Source organism: Empidonax traillii, unplaced genomic scaffold, assembly GCF_003031625.1.
Source record: "Empidonax traillii isolate 1590-97213 ecotype Southwest subspecies unplaced genomic scaffold, ASM303162v1 scaffold1637:size79528, whole genome shotgun sequence".
NCBI classification, from domain to species: Eukaryota; Metazoa; Chordata; class Aves; order Passeriformes; family Tyrannidae; genus Empidonax; species Empidonax traillii.
This window is the reverse complement of record NW_020956830.1, coordinates 18,158-44,389: the sequence shown is the minus strand read 5'-3', so window position 1 is coordinate 44,389 and position 26,232 is coordinate 18,158. Positions and strand designations below refer to the sequence as shown.

Here is a 26,232-nt window from a genome sequence, read left to right as displayed (position 1 = left end):
ATAAAAACTACAAAAGAAAATAACCACCAGCAATAGAGCCAAACATGGAGTGATCAAGTGGTGCAGAGTAACTCATATTCACATAACCCAGGACAAGTTTCTAAAGAAAACTGGTGTTTGTGTAGCACTTGGCACAGGTTTCCTCTGCAGTCCACACTACTTAACTCTGGAACTAAAACATACTTATAGTTTTCTTGCATTTTTCCTCAGTTCATTGAAAAATAATATATAAAAAATATATACCATAATTCATTAGAATTATGTATTTAGAACCTCAAATTAGGACTGTGTTGCATGATCTCTGTTGTGGTACGACAGCGTGTGGAAGGAATGAAGACCATAAGGCCTCCTAGTATAGTGTTGGGTGACTGCGAATGGTAGAAGAGTCAGGCTGTGCCTTGTCCCTGCTGCCTATTAGGAATCATTCTAAAAGTGATTTTTACCCAGTAACATTTGGATTTAATATCAGGGAAAGCAAAAGTTATTAATTCTGGCTATTCTGGCTACATCTACATTATCGGCTTGTGTAGACCAACAGAAACGTGTCTGTAAAGTGAAATGTTTGCTGCTGAGAAACACATGCCCATTGTATCCATTGTGGAATAGGAGTAGGTTTCCTCCAGAAAATCTTTACTTTGTTCTCCTGGATTGAGTGTGGCCCTGGACCTGATTTTTCATTTAAGCAGAAAAGAATTCACACTGTTCAAGATCATATCACAAATCACACCAAAGCACAGTAAAGGGGGACACCTGGGAGATTCACTTCAAACGGGACCTGCTGATCCAAAGTGAAAGGCACACCTTGAGGGATTAATGGATAGAGTGTGGATGAATGAGGTTCCAGGATCCAGGAGGGAGTCCAGGAGATGGAATATTTGGCAGTGTAGCTATGTGTTTAGCTAACTAGAAACCATCATACGCCACCATGGACCTCAATCTGGAAAGCCTTCAGTCAGGAATAAAACTGAACACGCAGTATATAGGTAAAAGGAAAAAAGGAAATGAGTGAGTGTACAGTGGTACTGTGTTCCCACAGGCTCGAGGGGTTCCTGGCATGATGGCAATCACTCAAGAATATGAACTGAATGCAGTTTTGCAAGAGGTTGGAGCTGGCTAATTGCACACAGTCGGGAAATGTTACTTTTAGTCGTGAGCTCACTCCCCGTGTGCCTGCAAAGACACTGGTCTTCATCTAAATTCAACACATAAATGTGTGTTAAGCACACTGGATCTCTGCCAACTTCCACAATGCAGGGCAATTGCAAACAAACCACCTAAAGCCCCACTTTATCCTTGTTGAAAGGGACTAGATTGCTCATAGCTGCCCAGCTGCTACAAGACCTGTGCTTACCCAGGGGAGCGATGTTTTCTCAGCCTCAGGCTACAAGTACTCTACATGGTTTACAAGTCAAAGCAAAGATATCAGAGACCTAGTGCTTGCATTAGGCAAAACTAACATACTCATTATTTTATGGAATATTCCAGACTAGGAAAAAGAAAAACAAACCACAGAGCAAAACCAGTAAGTGCCACTGGGTAATGCAGCAAAATACATTCTTTGAGGATATTATTGATAGCATATTATAATATGGCTGCCCTGGCTACCAGGGCAGTTTAATTCTAAAACTATGCCCAGAACACATATAACATAGAATGTTATAATAACATTCCTATTTAAATGATTTTCATTCATCATGGAGTTCTTTCCTTATGATCATTATTCATTTGAATAAGCATGTCTGCTATGGTTATCCTGGTTGCCATGCCCATTTCTGAAATCAAGCTGTGAGCAAAACTTGACTGTGAATCTTTTGGGTGGAATAACCTCCAGTACCAATTTCAAATAAAAGGCTCAGCTTCTCTTTTTAGAAGTTCAAGTGGGATGCAATGTCTCATTACGGATTAGAGTTGATGGCTTTCTGATGCCAGTCTCTAATCCTTAATTACCCCTCATGCTGTAGGCACTAACTCTATCTCTGCTTTATAAAAGGCTAGGTGCTGAACATTTCCAGTCCTTAGAAGCTGGCTGACTTAACTCACATAATATTAACTTTTTTTTTTCTTCCAACTATAAGGAAGATGTTTCATAGAGTCATAGAAATATTGATCAGAAGGGACCTCTCATCCAGACCAAGCTCCTGCTTAAAGCAAGGCTGTCTTCAGCACTAAATCAGCTCAGCTGTATACCTGTCTAGAGGGCTTGAAAACCTTTGAAGGCTGAGACTCCTTACCCTTTCTGGGTAAGTTGTTCCAGTGTTGCACTGGCCTTCTGGTGAGAAACTGTTTCCTAACATCCAATCTGAGCCTCCAAAGCAGCGATTTGTGGCCATTCCCCTTGTTATACAGTCTGGCACTGCAGAGGAGAATTTGGCTCCTTATCTCCTTGGAATATTCCAAGGTTTTACATTAAAAAAAAAAATCTCTGAATGGGAAATTGTCAAGTTTCTCAGTTGTTCCAGATTCTGTAGGGCCAAAAAGCATGCTCTGATTGTGAACAGAATTTCCCATATCACAGTTGCCTCATTTTGTGTTCATTTATCTGTATCCATAGGCTTTAATGCCCGTTTTTTGTAAACTTCAGGTGTTTGAGTACTTTTCACTATGATTTGTAATAGTGAAACAGTTCTCACACATCACATTTCATATGTTGCTAGTATTATATTCAATATGCTTGCATATGCACCTAATCAGAGAAGCAAATCAAATTAGCTTGCTCTTATGAAACATCAGCCTTCAAAGAATTTTGAGTAAGTTTTTGTGGTAAACGATTCATCACAAATTATTTACTCAGCCTCTAATAATGAACTTCTTTTACTAGTAAATGTTACAGTACTCCACAAATCTTGCAGCCTTTGGCCCCATAAATACTTGCCTAGTTTTTAGTCAAAATTTTCGGAAGTTAAAATAAATACTCAATTATAAACATCAAAAAGAATATAATAAGTAAAAGTATTTCCTCTAGATTTTCAGTGTAGTTTTTGGCTATGTCTCAAATCTCTAAAGCTCTCCTAAAACTATCATTATTTCCAAATGTTTCAATCCTATGTTTCAAGCCTATCCACACACATCCACACATTAGCTGTATATGCTCCAGCTGGACTTCATGAATTTGAACTTGGACACCAATACCTAAAAGGCAGAAATTGAAATTCACCTTTTTTTGCCATTTATTAAAACAATAAAACTGCATTTCTCAATACATCAGCTCAGTATTAAACAAAGCAATTAGCTCAGTTCAGTGTGCACTTTTAGAATAAGTAGCAAATAATTCTTTGAATACTATTGTGGTACATGCAGAAAGCTTGGTTTGTAAAGTATACAAATCCTTCTTGTTATATCATCTTTTCTCCTTGCCAAGGCATGCCGATACTAAATGGTTTTTCTTAAAGAAACAGGAACAAAATACTGCTTATTTGTAACACACAACAGAAAAGTTTGTTCTACTGTGAGAAAACGGTCCTAATAAATTAACACACATGGAGTTAAAAACCAGGACGCATTGTGCACTTCCATTATAATAACTTTGACCAGTAAAAGAATTTGAATCTGTACTTTTGCCTACTATGTCAACATGAGAAAAAATAAAAACATTCTACTTGGAGAGCTCAAACAGAGTTACATCATAATGAATAATGTGCAAACCAAGAACTGAATTTTGTAAAGTTTTGCAAAGTCAAATACTTCACCAATTTCAATGTAATGGTTCTGCAACTGGGACCAAAACTCAGAAAATAAGTCTCCTGAAGTATAACGACTTAAGAAGGCAAATACACTTCAACATATTAAAACAAGGAAAGAGTACTGACTTGTTCCATTCAGGTCAACCATCAGACCATCTTGTACATGATCTTGAATAAGCTGTAATGTCCTTTCAAATATTTCCCCAGCTCTTGCTTGCTCAACAGTGTATGGGTCCCTTGGGTATCGAAATAAGGCTAGCAAATCATTTGGAGAACGAGGACGACTGATAGATAATTTGGAAAAAAACAGTAAGTGTACACAGAAGTTACAAAACAACAATACTACATAAATCATGTAAATGTTCAGCAACATGATTAGTACATACCTTAGTTATTCATCTCAAAATGGAAGGCAAACCAAAAAGAAAAAAAATCAATAAAATAATAAAACATTAAATGTTTAGTAGCATTTTAATGCAAATTATCTCAGCAGAAAAACTGCTGCAGTGAACAGAGATCTCAACAGGAGTGTATAAGCAATACGAATCCTTACACGTTAAACTGTTAGCATTCTCAGAACTAACCAGATGTTAACAATGTCTTTTAAATAATAAAATAGTTTCATGTTTAATAAATCTTCCATTTATTCTGACTTCTCAAAACAAAAAACCCTGAAAGAGATACCTGTCAAACAGATGTGTACGTGTTGAATTTATTGCTCTGTCAACAGTTGCAATTGCTTCCACAATTGATGTTTGTACAAAAGGATCTCCATTTCGGCTGACATTGGGAACTATAGAAAGAGGAATTCACATGTTATTGCAAAAATGGCCACACACAAAAAGATACTTCTATAAAACAGAGTCTAGACACGACATCATTTCGGTTGTACAAAATAAACTCTTGTTCATTAAGCATTAGTTCATCCAAATATAAAATTCTTAACCATTTTGGAATTCTATCAAAGCATATTAAAGTGGAACAAAACTCATGTAAAACAGAAGTTATTGTAAGTTTATAAGTTATCTTGCTTACAACTCTAAAACAAAATAAAGTTAAGATAAATGCATATAGTGTTTGTCCATTAATCAGACCTAAAATTTCAAGTACACATGATCAAATAAAAAATGAATTATTATTAAGAGGTTTTTTCTGGTGTGGTGTATTATCAAGTTTCAGGTGTTAGTATCAAGAACCTGATCTATATCCACTGAAACCAATGCAGATTTCCTCTTTGATTTCAACTAGTACTGAATTAGTATTGAATTCACAGTAAGAATTTAAAGGGCTTACAGGAATATGTTACAAGTGGTACATAATGAACATTATGTACCATTATTACATAACACTGCTCCTCTCTCGAGCATAGTATAATAAGCAACACATAATAGTTTTAAAGGGCAGTAAATATTTTATCTATTTTAATCACTACTTTTTTTCTACTTTAAAATTATCTTTTTCATACTAGATTAAAAATCACATGCTTAAAAGCTACTTAGCAACTCTACATAATACTGGAAACTCACTAATGGATAGGTATCTGCCTTTTTATGCAGTTCTCAGTTGAAGCTGGATGTTTGTACAACCTATCTAGGGCTCATAACCTTCCTTTCAATCTAAACAAAGAACTACCAGATCCAGGAGCAACAGCTAACAATTTCCAGAGGGTGTTTAGGTTGGAAAAGTCACACAGGAAGAAGGGTAGAGTAGGGAAAAAGTCCAAAGCAAATATACTGGAATAAAATCAGCAGATGTACAAAATCAGATGACATAAAAACTGTTGTTTGCAAGCTTTTCACTACCTTTTTTTTTTTTTTTTTTTTCTAGGCAGTTTTTCATTATTTCTTCATAAATGGCAGCTTAAACTGTGCCTATATGAGTTTCATGGTCTAGACCCAGGCAATCAAACTTAACTATCTATACCATCAAATAAAACAGTCCCTGGCACTTATAGCTGTAGATGAAGCCCCTTTCTGTGTCCTGAGGCAAACGTCAGGCTCTTGACAATCTACTGCCACCATCCAAAATGAGCTGACCCTTTCCACGGTGCCTGAGGGCAAATAGTCCCTGATCTTTCCTAATTATCAAATGTCCTCCTTGCTTGACAGCTTCACTTTCATAGCAACCATAGAGAAACATTATCAGATAATACAATTTACAGGTTTGCTACTCTCACTTTAGTTGTTTCAGAGAGTGTCTGTGTGCCTCGAACCATCTGGATAGTGAACGTTGCAGACTGTAAAAATAAAACGGCTGGTTAACTTACCTAGTGCTATCTACATTAGATGTAAGCTTGGTGTTCACATGCAGAGCTATTTTTCTGATTAATGGTGCATGTGGGCTTAATTATAAACCTTGGTCAGACTTCAACTATACCATACTTCATTTTTGTTTAGACTATTTATTGCTAGCAGTTCTCTTTTTAGATTGAGAAATATTAAAAGTTAAAGTTTCTTGTAACACTTTCCACATGATACGTTTCTTTTATTTGGGGGGGGAGGGGGGGGGGAGGGAATGATTTTTACAAAACAACAGAAAAGGACAGAAGAAAATGGCAATAGAGAAGCATCTTTAAAATATTACCCAACGTGGCCAGCAAAAACTGCTCCCCAGCTTCTATACACTTGCCTTTATTCTGTCTCAATGTTAAGAAAATATTTTTATGCTTTAGGAACACTGATAAAACATTACCCTGTTTAAAAAGAAATGTTGACATGCAAGTTTTTAGGCATTTCTGGCTATGCCATTATTAATACTGCCCATGTAGCAATTACCCATTACTTCTCATTTGTCCACTTGCCCTTCTTGCTTCTCTGAGAGCTTCATTTTTAAAAACAACCACAGAGAAACAGTACCTGATATCCAACTAGTTTTAAGTAAAAGTATCATTTACAGTTTCAGATTGAATGCATATTAATCAAGGGTAGTTTCACTAATTTTAGGTGTATTTATGCTACCATTTACAAGAAATTAACAACATTACAATTAATTACTGCAGATGAGCTAGCACCAGGTTTTGTAGTTTGTTAATTTCAGGGGATGAAAATGATCAGTTGACACCTTCACTACATGAATGAAACTTATTACCACTGAGGTTTTAGTTCAATTTATGGTTTCATCTTTCAGAGCTTTTATTGATTTGAGATTTGGCTAATATTTCATAAACAAAAACATTTTTTTGCTTTGCCTCTCCAGAGTAACTAAGATTAACTGATTTCTATGGACTTCCTTTCCTTTGTAGACTTCATATACATAGATGCAAACTTATTACTGAATGATTCTTAGCCCTACAATTTTTCTCTCCTCAATCATCTTTACAGGTTGAAGAAATACTATTTTTAATAGAGGAAAGTATAGATTAAGTCTATTAGAAGCCACTTAAGCCAGGGAACATCATAGTTTTATTTGTGATTGATATCATGACAATCAATAGATTAGAAAAATCACTGACACATATTTATTAATAGTAAACAAAATACAGAACATCAGAAACAACACTGGGAAACAATATGCAATATGTTGAAGAAATCACTGTTCTATACTAATTTTTCAAAGATACAAAAATATTGTCTCATGTTTTCTACTGAAAGACAGAAATCACACAGTTTTATTTTTCATCAAAATAAACTTAAAAATCAGCAGTTTTAGTCAATAAGTTAGAAAAGTAGTATGGTCAATCTTTGTAAGAAAGTTATTTCCTTAGCCTCTTTGGATGTTATATTACCAATTATTACACAATAATAATTAATAACTATTACTTGCCATTATTTTTTAAAATAATTAGAACAAGATCAAATACTCTCCTTTTCTTTCTGATTTCTCTTTTAGCTTCTTAAGATCTGTGTGACTTTCATCAATTCTTTCATAATGGTTGCAGCCTAATTTTTAACCAAGTACTGTAAGTGCCCCTTTGAAGATGCCAGAAGAACTTTGTCAAGTTATCCCTAAAGATTAGACTGTGTATTTGACCAGCAAATTTTAATAATTTCAAATAATATCTTGAAAAGAAAGTTGAAAGACTAACTTCAGTCCAAAGCACAGTTTGTTTTGAAGCTTAATTCCTAGAGACATTCGTATTCTGACATATTCCCATCTTATTCACATCTGTAAGATTAATGATGAAAAAAAAACCCAAAAAACAAAAAGAGAGAATTACGGGAGAAAAAGAAAAATTTGAATAAAAGAAAAAATTTAATATTTTGTTAATTTTTCTCATCTTACACGTTAACCAATTAGAACAAAACTAATTATCTAACTCATACCTCTCAATCACATATCTTACCATTTACACTAAGCACCATACTAACAGAGGAGTATCCTATGGTATTCCGGGCAACACATTCATATCGACCTTCATCAGCTGTTCCAACATCGCGAATGGTAAGAAATCCCTCTGGACTAACATGAAATTTTCCACTCTCAGTTACTTGTACTCCATCCTGCCGAAAAGCCCAGAGTTTAGTTACTCTAAATATACTTGTTTTCATACATTAATTTTCATCATCTTTTTCTCTTCTATTTTTCCTTCATTTTTGTATTTCTATTTTGTATGCTAAGATCATAGTCATATATATTTAGATAAGTTTATACAGAAAAAGTACATGTAATTCTAAATTGTACAATATATTTCTTTACTTCTAAAAGTACTCATTATTATAAATCCAAGTATTTTAATAGCTATAGGCTGTCACCAAATAAAATCTATGACCCAAAATAAGATAGCACCTCTTGAGAACATATGTATTTAATTTTTCTCAAAATTAACCAGCAGAAATAGATCTCAAGAGCTTTATGGGTATCAGTTCTTCATGTGCTATGCATTTAGAAGCTATTTAAGGTTCATTAAAGTACATTTTTTAATGCTCACTGGTTGAAGAGACACAGATAATCAGAAAAACTAAAAATCAATATTATCAACTCAATAATTCACTGGTAACTACACTAATTGCTCTATAGTTTGATACAGCAATTATTACACCAATGGAAGTCAAAGTCGCCGAGAGGTACCAGTTACCAAAGCCTGTCCTGGTTTAAGTGTCAACCTAACAGTGTCAAAGAGCTCAGCAATACAGTATTTTTTATTGTTTTACATCTACAATATCACTGAAAACGTGAATATTAATAAGATATTTGCACAGAACTGTCTCTAAATACAGAGACATTTTAAGGAATATGTTATGAATTTTAGCTGGTCTGTATAATTATTTGCATAACATATATATATGTATATTCATTTAAAATTCATGGTTAGTATCTATATACATGCTCTGTATTAAAGATTTACTGACTGAACTTCAGGTAATGTTTTCAGACACCAGAGCAAGCAATAATTTGATAATGTGCACTTTAGTTGGCTAATTGTGAGGTGATAGAAAGGCTGCTGCCTTTCTGCAATAACTGAGTAACTAGTACCTTATTCCATGTAATGACTGGCTCCGGCTCTCCTTGAGCACTGCATGGGATCTGCACATTTGTGCCAACCTCCACTGTCATGTCACTGGGAACACTGGCAAATACAGGAGTCACTAAAAAAAACCCAAATGATCCACTGATCATGAAATATGTATGAAATACAATTTGTGCAGAAGACAATCTAAAAAGAGGTCAACACATCTATTTTTATTACTTTATTACTCTTATGTTACTGAACATTTCTTAATCTGTAACACTTGACTATCTGCAATTTTTTAATTGCTTATAACTTTATCTTAGAGATCAAATTCCTTTCTTCTGGAGAAACTGGCTTCCCATAGTATGGATGGGTGTGTTCTCTGATGAGTTAAAAACGGACTGGATGGACTAGAGAATGGTGGCAAATGGAGTCACATCCATTTGGTGGCTGGTCACAAATGGTGTTCCTCAGTGTTCAATACTGGGGCCAGCCCTGTTTGATATCTTCATCAATAACCTGGATGAGGGGATTGAGGGTACCCTAAGCAAGTTCGCAGACACCACCAAGTTGGGTGGGAGTGTTGATCTGCTGGAGGGGATGAAGGCTCTGCAGAGGAGTCTGGACAGGCTGGATGAATGGGCTGAAGCCAACTGTATGATTTTCAATAATGTAAAGTGCCACGTCCTGCACTTGGGTCACAACAACCCCATGCAGCACTACAGGCTTGAGGAAGAGTGTCTGGAAAGCTGCCCAGAGGAAAAAGACCTGGGAGTGTTGATTGACAGCGGCTGAACATGAGCCAGCAGAATGGCCAAAAAGGCCAAGGGCTTCCTGGGTTGAATCACCAACAGTGTGGCCAGCACCAGTAGGGAAGTGACTGTCTCCCTGTACTCAGCACTGGTGAGGCCACACCTCAAATACTGTGTTTAATTTAGAGCCTCTCACTAAAGAAAGACATTGAGGTGTCAGAGATATTCAGAGAAGGGCTGGTAAAAAGAGACAGGACAAAAGGAAATGCCCTTAAGTTGCACCAGGTGAGATTTAGATTAGATATTAGGAAAAAGTTTTGCATAAGAAAGGGTTGTCAAGCACTAGAACAGACTGCCCAGAGAAGTGGTAGAATCACCATCCCTGAAGTGTTCAAAAATCATGTGGATATGGCAGTTGATAATATAGTTTAACAGTGAATATAGTGGTGGTGTTACATTGGACTCGGTGATCTTAAAGATCTTCTCCAACCTTAACGATTCTATGACTCTCTTTCTTGAGTCGGCTTCGGGGTGATTTTAGAGTACTGTGAAGTTCTAACATAACGGGCTAGTACTTGTCAAAATCACTTGAGTTCCATAAATTTAGAGCTCTGAAAAAATTTCTATTAATTGTTAAATCTTTACAAAGCCATCACAACAAATATCTCATTAACTTCTGTCATGTATTTTAAATTTTTAATTTTTTAAGTAGCAACAACACCAATTTTTTAGAAGCAAAACCTTCCACAACACGTTCAACTGTCAGTCTCCCAGCCTGACTTGCTGAGGCACTAACTCTTGACAGAGTTCCTACCTCGCTGACACCAGAGAGCCTTAGGCCTTAAACCACCAGAAAATCACCTCCAATTGTAAGGACAGAGTACACATTGTTACCTAAATCCAGTGTGAAGAAAATGAATGTATTTTTTAATTCAAATTTTTTTCAAATCCAGATTGGCACCTGTCAGTCAGATATCATGATGAGAAGCACACACAAGTTATGAAGACGTTAAGAATTGTATTTCTTCTGTAATGTATTAGTGTTTGGGGGGGAGTGTGAGAGGGCAGAGGGCTGTGCTTTTACAGAAAAGTATTTGGCCACACAGCATACATTAATACTACCAACTGGCCCTGGTGTTAAACTGTTTGTAGGCAAATAGCTGTCAAGAACCAGAAACCATTTCAAATAATGCATCCAGAGGCAGGTATCCAGCACTGGGGGATAAGAGAGCTTGGCTCTATGGATGTGAGCCATGCCATGCCAGCAAACAGGCCTGGACTACTAATCTGTATTCATTAACACAGATTTAGCCACAGTGACCACTAACTAGACATTCCTCAGATGAACAGTCCTTTTGTTAGAAGCCCAGAATTAAAAATGTTCTCTTCTTGCACAACTGAAAACAGCATTGCAAATAATCTATGGAGAGCTCCAGCTTCAGGCTGTATATTCAGCATTCAATCTTGTAGTGACTGGAGTTTGCAACTTGAGTTGCACAAAAATCCTTATATTAAACTTTACTCAAGTTTAGTGAAGTTTAACACAGCTGGAAAGCTATAAAACTTTTTAGAATGGGGACTTTTTTAATATAATTTTAATCAACAATTTTATATAAGTAGAAAAAAATTATCTCAATTTTGACAAATCCATCTATTCGTACTACTCTTAAGCAAGAAAAATCAATGGAATTTTTTCTGACAAACTTCTAAGCTCAGGAAGACATCTGAGTCCCTTTTGCTAAAATACAGTTTAAAATTAGGTCACTAAAAATAAATGCTTTGAATCAAATGGTTAATCTCCTTGAATTTAGTTAATCACAAATGTTAATATGATTACAATTTATCCTAGAAGTAGTTTACTTAGAATTTAGTTTGAGAAAAACATTAAATAATGGAGTTTGAGGTTGGCTTTTTAATTTTTAGGGGGTTTTGTCAGTTTATTTTCAGTATAAGCAATGACTTTTCTTTGTGAAGTTCATTCCACTGCTGTAAAATAAAGTGCTCTGTTAATGGATATAAAACATTGTGTGAATAACATTTTTTAATTAACACTGTAGAGCCTTACCAGAAACTAGACTTTTCACAAAGCATTCTCCCAAGCATAGGAATACTGTCATCCTCAAAGAAAACCTCCACTCTTTACCGAAAAAAGTAAATCAGATAAACCTCTTTCCCAGAAGACAGACTGTTCTAAAGGAATGATATCCTGTACAAATATTGGTAAGTATCCATACATGTTATTTACTAAAACCCACTTGAGATCTAAAAATAGATATACTCAGAAACAATCACACACAGTAGTGTGTATTTTAATGTAAGCTTAAATATTTCTTCTTTTTTTTTTTTTCCCCCAGCAACAGTGCATGGAGAGCATACCTCTAGGCTGCACAGTCAAGTATACAACAATTCGTTGAGATCCGATAATGTTGACAGCTTGGCATTCATATTGTCCCTGGTCATGCAGAGCTACCCTGGAAATCCTTAGGGTTCCAGACGATAGGACTAAGTGTCTTCTGTCAACAGACAATTGGCCTCCTGGAACACACATAAACGGCATTTGCCATTTATAGCAACAAAGCCCCTTTGTGTCAGAAAAAGGGAAACTCAGAAGATTTTAAATGTGATAAAACACTGGAAAAAATTAAGGTTTCTTAAAAAAACACCAATACCTAACAACAAGAAAAAAAAATGTTTGAAACCTTTACTTCTCAGAAGATAAACATGAAAAGCAAACAAATTATACATGTGCACACAATTATAATCCTGATCTTTTCTCTGTTTGTGGTAGAAATAAATATTTTCATTTAAGGAGCACAACAGAGCATCCGATGAGAAGGCATAAAAACACTAACATGTGTTAATGCTCATTTCATATGCCATGTGTGTAAGACACAATTCATTTCATGTGCCTAAGCCATGTAGGGAATCCATAGAGAAATATATAACAAAAAAGAATGCACATCAGTGTCTGTACCCTATCTTTCCCTTATGGACATTTCATTTGATTGCAGCAGTCTCAGTAGAGGGAGAAAGAGGGACATTATCAGCAACAAAATAATGAACAGTTTGTTAACAATCTGCTTTATCTGCCATAATTAAGAATTTCCTAAGAGTTGTTTTACCTGCTAGAGCTGTTTCATTCGAATCAACTGGAATATTTGCTTACTGATAAAACACCCACTACAATATTTCCTCCTGATGGATTTGCCTTAATGCCTTTAGAGCCATAACTCGATAAAACAGTCAGCAGAGTGCACCCCAGTGCTCCTGTCAATGCACATTAAGTGACAGAGATATTCATATACCGATGAGAGTTACAGGCTGGGCTGTTCTGGTTTCTGAAGAGAGCACATCCCACCTAATTTCAGATCTCCAGTTAATGACAGCCATCTCTATTTCTCCTGTAGTACACCAGCAGTGACTGTCACACATGATTTGCCCTATATTTCTTAAACATTTATTACTGAGAATCTATTATGGATACATATATTTTAATGACTCTTTTTTACTGAATAATGAAATCTGCTTGGGCAGCTAGCTTCTGTGGGAACCTTGTCTTTTCTAGCTAAATGAGAAAGAGATGAACTCTGCTTCCTTCAGAGACTGAAGCATCTAAACAAATATACGCAACTCCTTTCAATACATGAGTAATTCCAATATGACAGCTAAACTATTCTAATAGTTTCAAAGTAAGAACAGAACACACTTACCTCCTTTAGTCCAGGCAATAACAGGCTGGGGATAACCTTGTGCTTCACAAGGGAAGTCAACAGTTTGTCCCTCAATCACTGTTTTGTCTTGAGGAGTGACAGTAAACTGAGGTAGAGCTACAGAAGAGAAAATGAAGCTGGTTAAAAAAAAACAGAACCAAAAACAAAAAACTGAAAAATGCACGACTGTCTGAAATGATGCACCATTTCCTGTATAAGTTGAATAGCTCATGTTGGTGGGAAGAAAGATGCTAATGGGACTCTTTTATATTGTGACTGCTGTAGAGTGGAGAGTTAGGGTAGCCACTTGTGCAAAAGGAACACCTCCCTGGCAACAGTGAAGTTGGGTGGAATCTACTGTCAGATTCAAAACAAGAGGTATGGTAAGACTTGTAGAACCAAAACATAGAGTGTTCCCTGGATTAAAAATACCATCTTCTCTTTCTCTCAAAACTCCTCAGCTAAATTGTGAAGAAAATGCAATGTAATCAAAACCGTCCTGAGCTGCTTGTTTTCTTCCATGCACTGAAGGAAAGTAATGAGTGGTGTGTGGGCCAATTTCTGCAGTAACACTGTTCACTACCAGTGAGAGAAGTGATTTGTTCAGCTTTCACAATATGTCTGCCGGTGAATAATAAATGAACAAACCACACAGATAAGTTGTTTTGTATAGCTTTTGAACTCATTAACAAGGCATTTGTAACCTAAACTATTTGCCTAGAGATTTTAACACGAGAACAGAAGCAAACTTGAATTTAAAGGTTACTCAAAGTATTTTTTAAATTAAAGTTCCTGCATGAAAGTATGAGCAAAAAAATGTTATCTATATACACAGGAGACTTGATAATTGTTCCCCAACTTCGACTTCTGCTTTGCAGAAAAGCTAGTGTCTACAAAAGAAAAGCAGCACAGATCTTTATTCAGAACTCCATTTCTAGTACTCTGGTTGCTGCCTGTTACAGAAAAAATTTAATCCTCAAAAAAATTTACACTTGTTTGTTCCCTCACACAAGTAAAACATAATAAATAATAAACATTTCCAAACATCAAAATAATTATAATAATCAATGAAACAACTTTCAGGAAAACAGTATATAATATCTTACTCTGTGTGAAACATATAGGAACTTTCTTATGCACTACAATGGTGCAATTAAAAGTAAAAACTCTTTATGGTTTTTGGTTGGCTCTGTTAATACAGAAAAAAAAAGACAAATCCACACAATTTCAAGTAATACATCACTCTTAGCTTAAAGTTACCTACCTTGCACTATGATGTACGCAGTCGCATGGATGTTATCTATGCTGTTAGTTGCAAAACACGTATACTCGCCACTGTCCTCCTGCTTTACATTTTGTATATAAAGTCCTCCTGACGGAGTTATTGTGACACGAGGGTCATTTGGCAAAGGCGTTCTGTCACCTTTGGTCCACGTAATTCGTGGCTGAGGATGCCCGGTCGCACTGCACTCCAAGGTAACGCTCTCTCCAACCAGCACTTCTGTATTTTGTGGGTGAATCACAAAACTTGGCCGGGCTGTGAGAAAACAGCAATGCCTAAATATGACTTTTAGATCACACGGCACTAATTTAGCCAAATATTGCAATAGTTTGGGATGTCTGGTGGGGGTTTTTAAAGCTCTGTTCCAACATACTTCTATCTTGGTGCAAACTTTGCCTCACTTCAGGTCTAACCTAATCTGACATTTACAAACATCAATAAATAAAATCCAAAAGCTCATAATTGCACAATTTAACTCCCATTAAAACAATTTGCAAACATTTTGTTCACCTATGCTGATCTTTATAAAGGTCTCTTCAGAGGCTCAGACACTGAGACCCAGAAAACAAACTGGCTAAAAATTGCCGTAAGTGCACAAAATGACAAAACAGATTAAGCAACATTTTAGTAACTTCTCCCAAGTATACAAGTACTTGTCATTGCAGGGAAATTTTCAGTTTACCTGATGCTGTGTGTCAAGACAAAATGTTCTCACAGGAAAGTTTAGTTTTTAAAAACATTACAGTCCTGGATAGGAATTTCATGCTTGCAAACATGACGCCTTGGCTAGACAGGGGTAAAAGGCTCTTGAGCAACAGTGGCTACACTGGGTGTGCTAAAGCTTCCACGAGTAGTCTGTTCAGAAGATTGTGGTTTTCAGGTATTCAGAGAGAACATTATTGCACTGACCAATGTTACAATGCAACAGTCTCTTTTTCTAATCCTTCTACAGTCTACAAGATTATCATCAAAATTGCATACTACAATAAATACATTAATTAATCAGATGATTTGCAGTTTTGTTATAGGAATATTATAGCTCCAGGATCTAATTCTTAGGATGCCCAAGCACAACAAATCTGCATGTCAAGAACATAAAAGAGCCAAAGCATTTTATTTTTTAACAATCTTATTATCAAAACAATTCTCTAGCTGAACACAAAATTCAGACTTGATGTTCTTTACCTGGTGACTCAAAGTATCTAAGAGTAACTTCCTGAGTTTTCACTTCTCCAGCCACGTTTTTTGCCATGCACTGGTAAATGCCTTGGTCTGTTTCTTGAGTATTCTGAATCATCAATGTGCCATCATCTAGCAAGTTTAGACGGGAGTCTTCTTTCATACTGAGCTCATTACTGTGAAGAAAAGAATCTGCTGGAGTTAAACCTTTAAATCACAAGCACAGAAAACTGTCAAATAATAAAACCCAACAGATAAATCACCCAAAATAACTTGGGCCGGGGGAGGGGGGGGAATTTAATTTGTTCAGTAAAATAACAGAATTTTGCATTTTCTCCTAATGAGAAGAAAAGGAAAACCAAAAAATGAAACAATTTTGCTTACGCAAGTATTACATCTTCAAAATAAAAAGCCAAAATACTTTTATGAGTAGAAGCTTACAGGGGAAAAAGTGAACAAAATGCACATACTTGGTCTCATTTTTCTTTAGGCTGTTCTAGCTGGCAAAACAATTTAAACTGTTTCCACCAGAAGTATATCATGTAAGTTCAACACTCAAGATACTTTCTACTAGGAGAGAGGCTAGTTGCTATAAAACAGTCTTTGTACCAAACTCTCCCTGGATTGTTTAAGGAGCACCAATGAACCTGATTATAATTTGTACTGGTTTAAAATATAACTTAAGTTGAGGTCTTCAGATTATGCCATGAATGCATTGCTGTGATGTTAACTAAGAAGTCTTAGGAGGTTTTATTAAAGGAACTGTTTCTCAGTTCAACTCTGACTACATGATGAATAAAGCACAGAAGAGGGGTGAGTTCTCAACTCCTCTGTACAAAACCCAGTCTACTGATCTATTCAATGTGCTGCTCAACAGATCAGTGGCTTTTGACTGAAATCTTGATATACTCAGCTACCTTGCAAAGAGCTTCGGTCTCATTCATGAAGCCAGGAAACAAGCCAGAGTCAATAATCCCACACCCTAAGCTCAAATTTCTTCTTAAAACTCTTTCATATGTGTATTCTGAATACATGTTTTCTTTGTTTATTATAAAAAGTACATGAGCCAAAGAAAATTTTAATGAAATAATTATACCATCCAAGTTCAAGTCTCTGTTCTTGACATACTCCATAAATCCTGAACCCTTGCTGCACATGGGGTTCTCACTGACATCAGCAAAAAACTACAGGACCAGGACTCTACATCATTCTATTTTATCAGAATCTAACAAGCTAAAATGCTCTACAGAAAATGTGAGGACATTTATGTTATGGATCAGGTTCTCCATGTGTGTAAAAACTTATTAAGCCAAAGTCTGATTAGCTAGTGGTAAACTCATAATCCACATGGCCATTGTAAAGTCACACCAGCTTAAGGAGTGTGATGTGCTACCACATGGCTGGTTCAGCTGTGCTGTGCCCAGTGCTGCTGGAGGCAGCCAGGCTCTGGGCATAGCTTGAGCAGCCACCCTGCAGCAGGCTTGCCCCTGTACTGCTGAAAGGCAGTCATCCTTTGTGGGACCTTCTTTCCATTCCCTAAGCAGTGAGGAGAACCAATGGAGCAGGTTGCCAGACAGCTTGTGCCACCTCCAGCCACAGAGGCTTTTAAGATCCATCTGAATAAAACAGCGTGGTATAATCCTGCTTTGAGCAGATGGCTGCACTGGAGACCTCTGACCTGAATTACCCTATTCCCATAAATACTTGCCTGCCCTCCATGTACCAGTCTGAGGAGCCCAGAAACTGACCTCTCTTTCTCCTCTCCTGGAATGGAGCTATACCTTGGAGAAAATCAACCTCTGAAGAGCTGGGGCTCAAGGAAGACCTAACTCTTTTCCAGCTGGACTCCTTTAAAAAAGTAGCTTTTGCTTTGCCTCAAAACGTATGCAAACACTGAGTAACCTACAGACTGTACATGCAACATGTACAATTTGGATTGCTTTGTCATATATAAAATGATTTAGTATTACAGGTGTGAGCAGCTTTGCAGGTATAGCTACAACAGAACACCTTACAAATATTATTAGAGTAATGAAATAATATTTTCTAAAGTTATCAGCTCTTAAGTGTTTAGACCTACTAATAAAAAAGATACAGGCCATTATTCTTCATATGCTTATTAATTATAAGATGTTTCTGCTGTAACAATTCCTTGAGCATGTGGACATGCACCCAGAAATATACATGAACACACACAAACACTCAAGAAAACATACTTACATCAAGTTTCTGTCTTCCTCTTTTAAACTTACTTGTTTCGAAGCCAGATAATTTCTGGTTTAGGATTGCCTTCAGCCCTGCAAGTGAAGTACACTGTATTCCCTGAGGTAACGTCCACATCCTGAGGCTCTGATGTAATTCTTGGCCTCTCTGTATCAACAATAAAACATACAAGGAACTCTTGCTTGTTTTAAAACTATTAAAAACAGTAAATGAAAATATTTCCACACTTTGTAAAAAAATAGTTTTCACAAATGCTTTAACTTAAAATATGTATATGCTTAATCAGGATTAAATGCACTTTTCCTGATCCAAAAGTGACTGTGGGATTCTTTACTTCCCCCATTGTTCCTTAGGACCTTTTAGCAGACTGAAAATAGATTGTGCAAATTTGTATTAGATTCTAAAGTGGCTATTTTATTTATTTTAACAGAGATTCAGTTTGCCTATGAAGGGAAAACTTTAGAGCAGCAAGCACAAGTGCCATTTAAAATAACTTCCTCTAGATAAGTATCAATGCCTAACCTGCCTCCAACAGAATAATTTGTACAGCTTACTTCCTGCAGTTTTCATATTCAGGCTCCCTAGTTGTGCAGAGAGCTGGCAGGATGCCACATGAATTCTTCTTGCATCTAATTCCCTTTGAACTATCTATTTCAAGAACCTTGTAGATACTTATGATCAGAATTCTCATGATCAGAATTATATACAACACATAACCAAAAGGACAATTTAGTTACTTTATACCTCGGCTTCAAGAGGTGGCTGGGCAGGCAAATGCCCATAGCTTGATCAGAAATCACAGAATCACAGAATATGTATAATTGAAAAGGGCTCACAAGGATCACTGAGTCCAGCTCCTGGCCCTCACAGGACCATCCCCAAGAGTCACACCACGTGCCTGAGAGTATCACCAAATGCTTCTTGTACTCTGTCAGGCTTGGTGCTGTGACCACTTTTTTTAAAGAGTCTGTTCCAGTGCCCGACCACCCTCTGGAGGTGAAGAACCTTTTCTTTAATATCCAACCCTAACCTCCTCTGACACAACTTCAGGCCATTCCCTCAGATTCTGTCATTGGTCACCACAGAGAAGAGATCAGTGCCTGCCTCTTCTTTTCCCCTCATGAGGAAGTTGTAAATGCAATGAGGTCTCCCCTCAGTCTCCTCTTCTGCAGGCTGAACAGACCAAGTGACCGCAGCCACTTCTCACACAGCTTCCCCTCAAGGCCCTTCTCCCGGGCAATCAGCAGTAGGACAAGAGGGCACGGGCTTAAGCTGTGCCAGGGGAGGTTTAGGTTGGATATTAGAAAGAAGTTCTTTACAGAGATCAGGCATTGGAATGGCCTGCCCAGAGAGGTGGTGGATTCACCGTCCCTGGAGGTTTTTAAGATGAGGCTGGATGTGGCACTGGGTGCCATGATCTAGTAATCACAGTGGGGTTGGATCAAGGGTTGGACTTGATGATCTCAGAGGTCTCTTCCAACCCAGTTAATTCTATGATTCTATGGTCTTCGTTGTCCTTCTTTAGATGCTCTTTAAGAACTTATTATCTTTCTTGCATCGTGGTACCCGAAACTGCACAAAATGTTCAAGGCTGGGTGAGGCCACCCCAGTGCAGAACAGAGTGAAACAATCCCCTCCCTGGACTGGCTGGCAATGCTTTGCCTGATGGCCCCCCCTTGGACACGGTTGGCCCTCCTGGCTGCCAGGACACTGCTGACTCATATTCAACTTGCAATTGACCAGGACCCACAGGTCCCTTTCCATGGCACTGCTTTCCAGAATCTCATTCCCTAGTCTGTATGAACATCCAGGGTTGCCCCATTCCAGGTGCAGAATCCTGCACTTCCCCTTGTAGAACTTTATGTGGTTGGTGATTGCCCAGTCCTCAAATTTGTTAAGGTCTCTCTGCAGGGCCACCCTGCATTAGAGGGTGTCAACAGCTCCTCCCAGTTTTGTGTCATCTACAAACTTGCTTAGTATTTCTTCCAGTCCTGTGTCCAAGTAATTTATGAAGATGTTGAAGAGCACAGGGTGCAAGATGGAGCCCTGTGGAACCGCATTAGTGACAGGTCTCAAGTCTGATGTTCCCCCATTCACTGTTACCCTCTATGCTCGACCTGTGAGCCAACTGTTCACCCACCACATGATGTGTTTATCCAGCTGTGTGCTGGACATCTTGTCCAGAAGGACCCTGTGAGAGACAGTATCCAAAGCTTTACTGAAATCCAAATCTGCATTTTGATTTCAGGACATAAGAGGTGCTGGGCTGAACCCCAGGGTGCTCATAGGGCCAAGTTTTTGCACCTCTAAGATGAAGGAATACAGACAAACCAAAGGATTACAAAGGTGCTTAATAATTAATCCTCAGCGACAGAGGATTTCAGTGTTTGTGTTGGGCACTCCTTATAACTATAACTATATATGAGTAAACAATAAACCCTGATTCCAACAATATCAACAAAATTTTAACAGCAAGAACTGTGCCATAAGGTATAGTTCAGTAAAGCTGCTTTGTTTCTTTTCCCTTCCATAGAAGGGAATAAAGCATAACAAACAGTATTAATGTAACACCAAAGACCCTACCTTAAAATCTGGTTATGACCAAAACTGAAATATAAAAACAAAAATTAAACTCCTTCAGGATAATCACATTTAACTCCTCAAGGAGAAATTTCAAATATGGATGTATTTGTTTCATTAAAGATAGGTTGACAGGTAAAAGCAATCAATTCTGTCAGAAACACACAGAAATAAAGAAGAAACAGAGGGATATTTCTTATTAACCAGGAGTGGTCAGTGTTATCAAATAGAATAGAACAAAAAAAAATCAGTTTAGATACATGTAACACATTAAAAAAGTCATCAGGAAATGGCAAACTCACCACAGTTCAGTTCTTCTGGTGTTATCGTGGCCACTGATCTTCCCTGGATCCTTCGTGGGTACTCACAGGTAGCTGCTGCTTGAGCATTACCTGACTCTGCGTATGTCTTCAACAGCTCTGCCAGCCACAGGATTTCACAGTCACAGTGAAGAGCGTTTGAATCCAAACGCCTGCACCAAACAAGAAGCAGCCACAAGTCTGTTAGCAAGGTTCAACTATTTTGCTAGGATCAACATGGTTTGCAAATGGAGTAAGGCCTTTGTCTGTGAATACAGACAATGGGTAAAACGCAATACAGGCAATGGTAACTTATTTATAGGCACTCTGGTAGCCTTTATTAGAAAAATGTGTATTATTTCTACTGCACAGGTAGAATGAATCTAAACATCACAGTAAGCATCTAAACAGTGTTATGTTTTAACCCCAGCATTTAGTGAATAAATCAGATTTTATTTAGATGTTATACAAACTTTGCTCAAATAAGGAATTTATACCATTCTCCCTACATTTCATCTGTTTAATACTTATTAGTGCAGCAACTTCCTAGCTACCCTGACATTTTTACAACTTCTCATTTTGCTGATCAGGCAAATGAGACAAAGACCCACAGTTTTATTTCAGCATTAAGGTCTCTTTGAGTTCAGGGGGTCAATAACTTTGTTAAACATTTGCCTATTGCAGATAATGAGAACCCATAAATTCTGTTGACTTTCTTTCCAGTAGTGAAGTGCCCTATTACTACACTGAGCACTGAACCTTCTGGTAGAGGGCCCTGTAGGAAAGAAAACATTAGGTACAGAAATCTGTACTAATCTAAATATATCTTTATCTAGACTGGAAATAAAATTGCATGGCAAAACAAACTCAATTTGGTTTATCTTTGGGGAAAGTAAACTTTTAGACCATTTCGTCTTATAGTATTTCTTGTAATGCTCATATATAATTTCTTCTCTGTTCTCCTATGAAAATCAGACACGAACAAGCAAAACTATTTTAAAAGTCACTATGTGTCACAATATGTCTCCCAGTATGTCAGATATTACTGGTAAAATTTAATCTGGAACACCAAAGTTAGGGTGTGACTTTCAGGGATAAGTTACCCCAGGCCAGAGGACACCAGGTCATTCTAGCCCAGTGTCCTCTTCCAATAGCAGCCACTATTAAGTTTCCCCTTTACATAGGAATTATGAAAAGAGCTCTCCTTTTCTGTTTCACTTGAACTCTGGAAGAATCTAAGGAAGGTATGAGTGGAGCAGCTACTACTGGAAGGTGCATACATCATCAAAATTTACAGTACTTTGACTTTCACAGCTGGAGGTGTGATTTCACAACTGCATTAAACCAACAGAACCACCTTCCTGTTGCATCCCTTGCAATCTCTTATCTTGGTGGAGATTGTGCCGCAACTCACTGCACAGCACAGCCTCAGCAGTCCTTCTGGAAAGGTGGGTATGAATGCATGACTGCCTTTCTCAAAACAGCAGTCTTGGATAATTTAACAAATGTTTATCCTAGATCAGTGGAGATCCAAAGTGAAGGGCAGAAAACCCTCTGAAAGTCATCTTATAATGGTACTCATGCAGCTCAAGTTTTCAAATGTTACTGAGGGACTAAAAGCCCTCTAGTTTTCCAAGAGAAAGTAATTTCAAGATAAACTGGCTTCTGGAGTTGCTTGAAGTATATAAGCTTTAAGAATGGAAAGTAATAGTTATATTCTTAAACCATTGAGCACCTTTTTCTAAACATGCTTTTAGCATCAGAGAAGGACAAGTAAGCCAAAAGAAAACACCAAATTATCAGATATTGAAAGACATCACAGAAGGATCACCCAGTAAGATATAGACAAGAGGAGGGGAAAAAAAACCAAACCAAAACCTACAGAACAATCCATGTATTATTTAGTCTATAAAACAAGACCACATAATTACAAATAATCCCAATACAGGAAACAAACTTTAGTCAGTCACTAAAGACAGTAAGATATGAGGCAATGGTCTCAAACTGTGCACATAAACAACGGGAGCACAGCTTAGGAAAAAATTATTTAATATTTAAAACAATTAAACCATGAACGGCATTTACAAGAAAGATAAACATTGCAAAAGGAGAGACAGTTTAATTTGGTTATTTAAACTTTCTTTAGTTGAGTAAGAATTCAGTTTACTTACAGTCTCTTCATAGATTCTAAGTGACTAAATGTTCCAGGAATCAAATGAGCTATTCTGTTGTTATGCAAAAATCTGTTAAAAACACAGAAAAATGCATGTAATAATTCAGATTTTGAGATCTACTAGTTTAATTTACATTCTTCTAGAAGTTTTTTCAGAAAAAGTAGTCTTAGAAAATTAAAAAAAAAAAAAAAAAAAACATAAACCAAAAAACTAACTGGGTACTGTTTTTTAAAGTGGCCTCCGAGCTGTAATTTTGTCTGTATGGGGAAAAAGAAGCCACAAGTAACCAAAAGGAAGGGAGTTCATAAGCATTCAAATGAGAAATTAAAAAAAAAAAAAAGTCTTATCTTCTAGTTCTTCATTTATAACATTTGGTTTAGGGCAGACATTGATCACAGCTCTTTAGAAATAGTTTTGCAGTAGAAAAATATACCACATGCAATGCTCACTTATGCATTCTTCTAAGGTCAGCCTCACTATGTAGTAGTTACAGTATAAAGTTTAGATTAAAAGTAAACCTTGGCAGTGATAAAATACTATTTTCCAGTTTCAACAACTTTATTTAATTCAAACAAAGAAGTAAGCTGACTTCTGAATCTTACCCCAAGAAAAACAAACTTACAGCCTTTCAAGTTTTGGAAGATGAGTAAAGGATTCAGGTTCCAGCGTTTCTATTTGATTAAAGTGCAGATACCTGAAAATATGTTAAACAAAAAGAAGAATACTGTACAGTTTTCTTAATGAAGATGACACGTCTTAAAGAATTTGTTACTGTTTACACGCTGTTTACAGTTCTAAATGGCAGTAGTGATGTTGCAGCTTAACATTTTTCTATTACCATCTGAATCTCGTACTTGAATCTGAGAAATACAAGGCATGACAAAAAAAAAGAGTTTGCAGATCACTATGTAGAGCAGGGGTGTGTGTGTGTGTGTACACACATACAAGCAAAAAAACCCATTTGACAACCATTGCTTTGGAGATTTTGCAGATAATACTTTGAAAACTCTTTTGCCAAGTGTGATTTTCATTAGTATGCATACTTGAAAAAATGTATCAAAAAAGAAAATTATTATTTTTTTTACAGGAAAAATATTGGAGGCTGTTTAGAAAACATTCACAATTTTCAACAGAATAATATTTTTAGGGGACAACTGTTTTCATTTCAGTGAGTGAAAACTTCAGATGGTGCTGAGAAATAAATTTCTCTAGTCCATGAACACTAGCATTTAAAGTATGAATGCTCTCAAAAGCCAAATTTGTAATATAAACCAAAGTTTGACTAAATTAACTTAAGACAAAGGGCTTCTCAGCAACTAGTGTACAATTAACCACCACAGCTGTGCTCTATTTGATGCTCTGTTGATGCTTATGTAAGCTATTAATATTACACAGTAACAAATATTACGCAGCTGTTACTCCTGTAAAACTGAAAGTTAACATAACATGATAATTAACCAGACTATTAATCTGTAACTGTTGTGAAAATGGACTGCAAATGCAGGATCATTCCAGCATTGACTATATTGTGGAGGTACTCCATAATCTTGCAGATGAGAAAATGATGAAATAGATAAGACTGGCACAAGTAACTGTGAAAATTACTTATAGACTTTGGATCCTGACTATATCCAAATGTATTCAAAACTACTGAAGTTTCATATTTGACTTCTGACAAACTCAGGAACATCTGGGGAGTGTGCATATACAGAAATCACTGTGATCTGAAGCAAGAACAGGCCCATCATTTAAAAACAAAAAGGACAACTCAGAGCCCAGTATCTCCTGAAAAATTAATCCTTCAGCACGAAAAGGTCAAGGACGTGGGAATTCGCATGTGCTGAAACACCACATGTGCTCTACTCCCTGATCTGAGCCAACGGTCACTGCGGAGCGAGGAAAGCGGGAAGAAGCGGTGATCAGGGCAGAGTCCTTGCAGTGAGCTCTGGGAGGCGTGTGCAGCAGGGAAGCCAGGCACGTGCCTGGCAGCCTCCCAGGCTCCCGCCAGCAGCAGCACGGCCAAGCGCGAGCCAGCAAGCAATGCCAGGGAGCAGTGAATGGGGACCACAGAAAAAGCCAATAAATCAGCACGGGTGTGATCAGGCACACTGCAGTGGCAAGTCTGCCTACTGCCATTGCAACACATGGCCATGTAGTGTATTGAGCATAGAGTATGATCTTGTTTGCATAAAGAAACAAGAATTCCATCACTTTGCTGTGACTGCCAGTTTTCATCTCACTTTTGAAAATACAGGCTGATTTCTTCTAAATTAAAAAGGCAGATATCTCAAAGGCAGATATTTCCTGCAAGGTTCATTTGAATTGCCAGCAGAGATGAGAGAAACCTCAAGGTCCAGCACCGAGGAAGGACCAGCTGGTATCTGCCCCATGGGCAATGCCTGGCCATGAGGTGGGCAGGCACATCTTGCCAGGAGCCAGGGCTTTGCTCATCAACTTCCCCAGCATCAGCAGCATTTGGGAGGGGGCAAGGCAAGGTAGGGGTCACTGCAGTGAAAGAGGATGAAGGGAAATACCAGGCATAACTAAAAGGGTTTGTTATTGCAGCTCTGATTTCAGAAAAAAATTACATCCACTACTCCTTGTAGAGGCAGCAGTGATTTTTTCCTTTTTAACTTTGTTACCTTGACTTGCATTTTTATGCTTCATGAGCACCTTGCAAACGCATCTCTTTATATTCTCAGTAAATAAATCTCGTACTTCTTTGGCATTGGCAAGGAAAGATTTGTAGGTACATGTAACACCTCTTATGAGAACAACAAATAATGTTGGCAAAAGCAGACACATGGAGGCACAAACCCCCTTCTTCGGGGCCATGAATCAGAGGTGAAAGTAGCAAAGAGCAAAAAAGAAAGAACACCTCTCTCAGCTGGTTTAAGTGATACATACATCCCAAAACTCAATGCAACAGCTCACAGCAGCCGTTTAGTACCCAAGATTATAACA

General features: G+C 37.3%; 1 protein-coding gene across 1 annotated transcript in view; it reads right to left on the bottom strand.

Annotated features, from left to right (window-relative positions):
* PXDN (peroxidasin) overlaps nt 1-26,232 on the bottom strand; it is a gene marked incomplete at its 5' end in the record, with an annotated part of 64,488 nt that overhangs the window by 22,907 nt on the left and 15,349 nt on the right. The window contains 12 exons of the mRNA XM_027908170.1: nt 3,807-3,964; nt 4,365-4,473; nt 7,963-8,119; nt 9,093-9,205; nt 12,198-12,356; nt 13,532-13,648; nt 14,796-15,068; nt 15,999-16,168; nt 18,245-18,362; nt 21,098-21,267; nt 23,266-23,337; nt 23,891-23,962. Coding sequence (XP_027763971.1) covers nt 3,807-3,964; nt 4,365-4,473; nt 7,963-8,119; nt 9,093-9,205; nt 12,198-12,356; nt 13,532-13,648; nt 14,796-15,068; nt 15,999-16,168; nt 18,245-18,362; nt 21,098-21,267; nt 23,266-23,337; nt 23,891-23,962 — 1,688 coding nt within the window. The remainder of the gene's footprint in view (nt 1-3,806; nt 3,965-4,364; nt 4,474-7,962; nt 8,120-9,092; nt 9,206-12,197; nt 12,357-13,531; nt 13,649-14,795; nt 15,069-15,998; nt 16,169-18,244; nt 18,363-21,097; nt 21,268-23,265; nt 23,338-23,890; nt 23,963-26,232) is intronic.